Source organism: Aptenodytes patagonicus, chromosome 16 (assembly GCF_965638725.1).
Source record: "Aptenodytes patagonicus chromosome 16, bAptPat1.pri.cur, whole genome shotgun sequence".
Taxonomy (NCBI): Eukaryota; Metazoa; Chordata; class Aves; order Sphenisciformes; family Spheniscidae; genus Aptenodytes; species Aptenodytes patagonicus.
Window position 1 is genome coordinate 7,886,502 of NC_134964.1, and position 8,307 is coordinate 7,894,808.

Here is an 8,307-nt window from a genome sequence, read left to right on the forward strand (position 1 = left end):
CAGGGCTTTGAACTAAAGGGCTTTGAGCTCCGAGATGCTGTGCTTACTTATCTCCTTCAGAATGTTAATTATTTACCAAGATAATTGGTCGGGAGGGGAAAAAAAGAGAGGGGAGGTTATTAAAAAATTCCAACACTAACACGCTACAAAAACCTCATTTTCCAACTTGCAGCTGGCATGAAAAGGATGTTGTGTGTAAAAGGGCTTGAGTGTATGTGTGTTGGGGGGGGCCTTTTTAAGGCACCCATTTCCTAAATAGAGGGATCCCTTCAGACGAATGCAGCGGAAACATCAAAGCTCTCGCAAGAGTTTTCTCTGGGGTTTCTAAACCGTGTCTGGTACTTTTTAATTAAAAAAGTTTATGGAGAGCCGTCTTTGTGACTGGAGCAGGCAACCTTTAGGCCCTGTTGATTGAGGAATGAAATGTTAAAAGACCTAATAAATAATGATTTCTGCTAAAATGTCAGTTCAAGGATGTGAAGATGCCTGGCCACTTTAGCAGGAGCTGAGACTTGGAGTAGACTGATGAATGTCTCCTGCTTCAGTCTAACATGATGTAGGCCATACTGTATGTCAAAGTCTTCTACAGCCTTTGGATTAATGTAAAAAAAAATCTGTAATACCACGTACTCATTTGAAGTTTGTAGTCAGGAAGACAGGTGAAGCTGTTTCATTTTGCCTCCAGTTAATACAGTTTTATTAGTCTCTGTATTAGGTAGCAATCCGCAGACTGCCCCGTGAAGATCAGGGTTCCTTTGAGTTCTGGTAGTTGCTGTGCTGGATCAGGTCCAAGGACCGTCATTCCAGTATCCTGACTGTGCTGATGGTGGCAACAGAGGTTCAAGAAAACTGAATTGCAGGCAGCCTGCCCTGCACAATTCCTAAGTATGCATTAATGATACGAACAGGGGCAGTTGCTTTTATCTATTTATTTATTGGGTAAAGGTGAGAAATTTAGTGTTACTGTTTTGCCAGGGTAAATGTAGACCATTAATCAACACTTTCTGTACAGTTTCTGGCTATGACAGTACTTACGTCTTTTACACTATGATGATTTGGTTTCTTTACCTGTCTCTTATTATAAGGCCTTCTGAAAGCTTAAAATAATTGTTTCAGCTAGTTTTTCTTTATGTAGTATTATACTGATGTGCTATTTCTGGTAAAAAGTATGATATTTTTCTTTCAGAATCCTTACTGGTACAGCTGGTTACACCATATCGTATTAATCTTCTGCATATCACCTTCAAACCCTTTTAAAAATACAAGCCTGTGCTTGCAGCAGTGTCTGGTTTTAGCACAAAGCTTAATAATTTTAAACCTCTTACTCTGCAGTCCCTTGAGAACGTTTGGATGTACCATCTGGACATGGTGATGTAATGCTTTTTAATGTATCAGTTCCAGCACCAGTTTTTCTACTGCTTTAGTTTCTTTGAGGGTGTGGTGTCATACTGTAATCACTATAAGTGGCAGAGCAAGCTTCATAGGTAGGTACCCTCCTCACTTACCTGCAGTTGCTTTTGTGGTTCCTTGGTTGAACCAGTGGGACTGTGAGTCCAGTTTTACACTTCCTCTGGTGCCCAGTGAAGGACCAAAAGATAATTCAGGGACTGATGCATCTGACACGTGGGGAGAGGCAGAGAGAGTTGGGGTTGTTAAGCCTGGAAAAGAGAAAGCTCTGGGGGGGGTCTTGTCAATGTGTATAATAAACGTGATGGGAAACAGCAAGGAAGATGGGCCAGACTTTTCTCAGCGGTGCCCAATAAAAGGACAAGAGGAAATGGACACAAATTACAGGAACTTCAATGAAATAGGAGGGGGGGGAAAAAACAACCCAAAACCAACAAACCCACTGAAAGGTGGTCTAACACTGGAACAGGTTGCCTGAGCAGGTTGTGGAGTCTCCATCCTTGTTGATATTCAGAACCCAGCTGGGCATATCATGGTCCTGAGAAACCTGCTGTAGCTGACCCTGCTCAGAGCAGGGGGATTTGGACTAGACAATCTTCAGATGCTCTTTCCAACCTCAACCGTTCAGTGATTCTGCGGTGGCAGTGACGTTGCAGGATATTTCTGCCCCTGTAGCTGCTCAGTCTTACCCATGTTGTAGTTTGTTACAGATCGAGAATGAAGTTACTCTCCTCCAAGTCTCTCTGATAATGAAACTGATCCAAAGAAGTCATTGAAATTCTCTTCTTTAATTGGATTCCTTAATCTTAATAATTGGTGGCCCAACCAATTATTTTAGGGACTTCCTTTTTCTGAACTTCTTATTGTAACTTTTTGTTGTTTTAATCCTTGAATTGTATTTTAGCTCTCAGAATTTCCTTCTCTAGACCCATTCTACTGCTTCATTCCTTATTATTCACTTCAGAAGTATTAGCTACCAAAGTTGAAATATCTTTGTCATTTTTTAATTATGGGTAAATGACAACATTTGCTAGTTTGCTTTAATGCTTGCTTCCCTGCTTGCTTTTTTTTTAGTTAGGGCTGCACAGCGTTTCTAAGACTCCATTTTTTCCAAGTAATGTTTACTCAATAGCTGGGGATTCAATAGCTAAGGATTTTACTTCCATTTCCTCTGACTTCCAGGTCTTTAATCAGCATGCTTAATTTTGTTAACTCTCTCTTTCTAAAATACAGTGTTTGTGTTAATTGTTCATATGTTTTCATTTCTTACGGTGTTGAATTTTTTTACATTGTAATCACTGTTTCTTACTGGCTTGAATCTGATCCTATATATTACTTAGGACTAGTTGAAAACAATTTCTTTTATGTTTACAATTATTCGTTTGGTAGGTCATTATTTGAGCTACTGACAAATTACTTCTCATCAGTATAATGTCATTTAATGTGTTAGTATGTTGAACATAATTCATATTTTGTATTGAATTTTATTCAGTATTTATTTATGCAGAGGTAGCTGAATAAAGCTATTTAGCCATGACATAAGAGACTGAGTGTAAAGCAATGAAAGGAGAAGATGGTGAGAATGGCCATTGTCAACATAAGTTGTCAGAAGCTTCATCATTTTGATTTGTTGCTATTTAAAATTAGAGAAAAACAAGTGAACTGCAGCAAGCTGGATACTATCTGGTGCATTACATTTGAGTGACTTGAGAGACATCAGTTGCCATCTCATTCTTCCTGTGTGATGGGTATACACCCTAAAATGGGGGAAAGCGATGTATAAAGCAGTGTGGTAAATTTACAAACAGGTTAAATTAGGAACCAGGCCTGCTGACTAGAATTTTAGACATTTCCACTTTTCTTTTCTCCCCCCCCCCCCCCCCCCCCCCCCTTTTTTTTTTTTTTGCCTGCAGAAGTGTCTCTTCTCTGTGTAGTGATAGTTAATGGTAGAGTGGCAAAAGCTGACTCTGGCTTTATTGCACTTCTAGGTTGTAGAAGGAAGAGTTTGTTCTCTTAGATTATGAGCTAATGGGAACTCTGTTTAATGTGTGTTTTATGTATGCGTTTGACCAGAAATTGCTTGTTGTTGTGGAGCGCTGAAGAGGTAGGCGAAAAGATAAAATTCTATGTGGTGCATACCTTTCTGGGGCCATTCCCAGTGGGACAGGCAGCGTCTCCCTGCTTTCCACTGATGTGGTCAGCCAGGGCACTGTGGCACTACCCTTTTATCATAGGTCTTTCTATATGGAGACACTACTTACGAGATCACAGACTCAATAAATTTACATACTTTAACTTACTTTCACTTGATTCAGTGCTTCATGACCTATATGTGGGGGTTTTTTTAAGGTGTGCCATACAGTGTAATTAAAACACACACTAAATGAATTATGATTTGCTGACTGACGTCTCAAATAATAGTCAGAGAGGAATTGTTGTAAAAACATAGATCGCTTATGCTGGTGTTTTGTTGGAATTAGTTCTGGCCACGCTCTGTTCATTATTTTTATCTGGTTTGGAGGTAGATATATAAATAAAAAATAATCATTAGTAACATGAAATAAAGATCATCAGACTGATAAATGCAGACATGAAAAAGGCAGTCCTACAGTTATCTAGGTCACATAATGAGCTAAATGGATGAAAAAAATGTTTGAATATGGCAATTATTCTGACAAGTAGGAACTAGGAATTTAGGCTGGATTTATAAAGGATAGACTACACCCTGGAAAGCTGTTGAAACTAGACAAATTCCAACTAGAGACAGGGTATAAATGTAATAGGATAACCTAGAATAGATTTCTGAGGGCATAGCTGGATTTTCCTTCTCTTACTGTCAGCCACTCAGGTCTCGGAAGATTCTTAATCATACTCGCGTTACCTGCCCAACAGTGGAGAATGTGGGTGAAATATAATGGCCTGAGATATGGGGACAGAGGAGAACAAATGGCAGGTCATCAGCGCAATGAGCACTCGCTGTACAGGTCTCGTCAGCTGTGTGTAGCAGAATAGATCATAGAATTTTGCTTCATGTCCTACTCTGAGTGCCCTGTGCTCTACACAAGTTTAGCCTTTTCTGAATTATAGATGGTTCAGTGACCTCAGCTTAAACTCTGTGAATTTGTCCGTAGCTGTCTAACCTGTCTCTAATGTTCACAGTGAACTGTGAAAGCATCTACAATCAGTGATCTCTTCTTTTCCCCTTTTTGCTGCAGGCTAAACTCTTTCCAACTGCTGTCATTCATTTTGGATCTGAGGAGTGCAGGGGTGAGTGAATTTCCTCTCTTCTTCAGCTGACTGTGTAGCTCCTGTAGTAAACCCAGAAGAATTACATCCTTACATTCAGAGTTCTTCCGACAAAAGATAATGTAGTCCTCAAGAATGCTGGTAAATGTTCCCATTCCAAATGGCTGCAGCTCTTCAGAGCTAGCTTGGTCAGTTAGCTTGAGCACAAGTGTAAACAATAGTACCTTTCTTATGAGATTTGTTAGGCTCTGGAGTAGGTATTGTTTACTATGGGGACAAGAATGACGGAAGAACGACGCTGTAGAAGGAAATTCCATTGTTCAAAATGTTAACTAGACAAATGACCGAAACACTTTTACAGACCTATTGTAGTGGACTGGCTGGAGATGGGAGAACAGATCTGAATCTTTGATTCTTTGACACTTCTGGTTTATGCTTAGAATCTCTGTTTCTCCCAGAGATTACAGCATGCTCTGGCTTCACAGAAAAGTTTCTGAGATGCAGTGAGCACTGAAAGAAAATGTCAAGATCTTGAGGTTTGAATGATGAAATAGGGCACCTTGAGTTGTGAAAGAAACTGTCATAGTTTAAAAGTGTCCTGTGTCAGTTGGGGCAAGGTGATGGAGATTTACTATAGTATACAGCAGGTACTTGCTGAGCCGAGAGCTACGTGAGTCTGTGGTGATTAATGTCCCTATGTTACCAAACAAGTGTTTGGGTTTCATTTTTAAACAGATTCTTACCTGAAATCGGACCTGCTGAGCTCCGCAGTTTCCCCTTCTGCAGCTGATTTATTAGTAGCCAGGTACGTTGGGACTGAATAGAGTTGCAAATGGGTGAGTATTTCAGGGATGGGAAGCATGAAACAAGCCCATCTTACTACAAAGAAATGTGCTCTGAAGAAACAAGGACTTCATTTTCTCCTGAAACAGTCATACTGTCATACTTGACTTCATAGCTTTGTGAGTCCTTTTTTGCAAAGTAGGATTTCAGTGACTAAATCAAGTAAATCCTAGGGCTTTTATCATGAAAAAGAAGAGCCTTTTCAATCTGACTTCAAAAGTTTAAAGGTGGTGGTGGTACAAGGGGCTATTATGAAAAAATGAAGCTTAATTCTACTTGCTTATTTTCTTCCTCAGATGTTTGTCCAAATCATTAGTTCCTTCTGCTTCGTCATCTTTAGAATCAACAGTTCCATCCCTGTCTGAACCAGAAGTGCAAAGTGACAAAAAGACCAATGAGCAGCCAGAACCAGCAAGCATGCATGAAGCTCCACAGGTGTTGAGAAGGGCCCCTGGGAAAATACCCAAATGGCTGAAGCTGCCAGGTATCATGAAATCGGAGGAGAGCTCTTCTCATTCTGAACTCCCCAGAAAAGCAGGCTCCTCCTTGCCAAACGTGTTGGATGTTGACAATATTCTTCAAGATGTCAACATAAGGCTTGCAGGACATTTGGTTCAATGCTTGTCAATCACAAATCAGTTTGTGACTTAAACCTCAGCCTTCACTGGAGACGTATCTGAATGCGGGCTCTGGGCAGTGTTGAGTCTGATGTCTAATCCATATGCTTGCAGCACTCTTAACTATGTTCTGGGCTTAATGTGTTGAGTTCTTAACTGTGCTAGTGTAGTTCAAATACTAATAGGCATGATACTCTACATACCAAGGGCCCATGTCATCTGTTAAACCTCTGTTGTTTTTCCTTTGCTGGTACAGTCTGTTTTAGTACTTTCCTTTCTCTTCATTTTTTTGAGTTGGTCTTTCTGTTTTTAATCTTCACGGCAAAACAGTAGTGATTTTCCATAGTTAAGATTGCAACCAAGTTTCCATTATGAATTTTTTCTTGGTTTATCCTGATCAGAAAACTGCAACCTTGTTTTTAGTCTCAGAACCAATAGCTTATGTGTGGTTTTATATGAGAATTTATACAAAATATGAAGTAACTAGAAGGATTCCTGAATTAAATAATTGGCAATGTTCATTTTTTGATGCAGTGGCAAAGAGAAGGGGGGGGGGGGGAGAGAAGACATTCAATCAACCCCCTTAATGGCAATAAAACTAGGAAGAATTATATGGAATTTCCTGGCTAATAATGCCAAATGTTAACTTCCTGAATGAGAATTTTAGTATTTGATTCTGGAAGGTACTGTGAGGCCATCAGCTCCAGCAAGCATAGCATAAGGTGTGAAATGATTGCTGGAAGGCTGCAAACAGTGGGTTGGTGTGTTTCCCTGCTGTGGCTGGCCTATTTTAGACTGGTACTGGGATACCGATGCAGATCATGTGGGGAACAGTATCTTTACTGTTTCCTGTTTCCCATATGCTTGAAGGATTCCACTTAAGAGTAGAACTTTCTCTCCCAAGTAAAGATTATCTGGATAAAGTGCGAAATAACATCTCACCTACCTGTGCAGGTTACCCATTAACAGCTGGTATGAAAGGTTAATAACGTGCTCTAACATGCATGTCAATAATATGTAGGATGAAGTTTCCTGCTCCGAAAAGTTATGATGTATTCACCATTCCATCTCCCTAAGACGTGCTCCTACATGCTACCCAACTGTTGCCTGAGCACAGCAGGGTATAGAACCCTCAGCAAGCAGATCATGTTATTGAGAAACGATACAGTGCAAATTACGTGGTTAAGTATTTTAATGCTCTTATGTTTATTTTGTAGGTGGGAAGAGATGAAACATTCTGGGCTGCTGGCTCAGTGAGCAGTCAGCTGTGCCTCTTTCCTGATGAACTTATTCAGAATGTGTAAGAAGTTGTTGGTGGCCCTGGAGAGATCTAATCTGTATGAACATTAGTTATAAATAGAAAATTGCTATTTCAGATGCCAGTTTCACCTTTTGGAGGAGTGGAAGGCCTGTTTGTGGTCTTCGCGACTACAGAAGCAAGGTTAGAGGTTAAATTTAAGGTTTCTTGCATGCAAATAACATGAATAGAGAATTAAGGGGGAAATAATTCCTATGAAGGACTTTGTTTCTATCCATATTTTTAAATTCGAATCTTCCCAGTTCTACCTTCAGAGATAACTTGAGTCTAGCTGCCTGAATTCTAGCAGCAAGATACAATCCGATTCAGTTTTACCTATAGTTAAGTGCTGCCTAGAACAAGACTTCTCTCTGCTTCTTGCTGGCCGGGGTTAGTGCTGCTGATAATTCTGGGCATAGATGGTTGGAAAGTGGGTGAAGAGGAACCACTTAGGTCACTTAAAACAGTTCAAATAGGCTTTTCCTGTGAACCTCTTGGTCTGCTGCACTTGTCTTGTTTTCAGTTGCCAGAAACTTGTTAACAAAGAACACAGGTATCTGTTAATGGAATGCATGTGGAGTTTGTTTCTGCCCCAAGCTTTGTGTTTTATTTTCACTACATATAATTAACATCAGTAATTACAGTTACAGTGGAGAAAAAAAACATCCAGTAAAAGGGTCTTATCCCATGACCTTCGATCTACGGACTTCTATGGTCCGAATGTTTCCACAGCGGAGTAGCTGTTCTCTGCAGTGCAGTTAGCGTACAGAGGGAAGCACTAGTCCAGATCTTTGCCTCCTGCAGATGTTGTACTGGGATGAATATTGTTGGCTAGAATTGTGCTCATACTGGAGATGAACTCTATAGTGCCACAGTAGCCGTGGCGCTGTATTTTAT

General features: G+C 40.2%; 1 protein-coding gene across 1 annotated transcript in view; it reads left to right on the forward strand.

The window, feature by feature from the left end:
• The window catches only part of ASPSCR1 (ASPSCR1 tether for SLC2A4, UBX domain containing), a 49,277-nt gene extending 41,958 nt beyond the window's left edge, over positions 1-7,319 (forward strand). The window contains 4 exon segments of the mRNA XM_076353905.1: positions 4,623-4,674; positions 5,389-5,458; positions 5,793-6,090; positions 6,092-7,319. Of these exon segments, the coding sequence (XP_076210020.1) occupies positions 4,623-4,674; positions 5,389-5,458; positions 5,793-6,090; positions 6,092-6,142 (471 nt within the window). The 3' untranslated portion in view covers positions 6,143-7,319.
• The last annotated feature ends 988 nt before the right edge of the window (positions 7,320-8,307 follow it).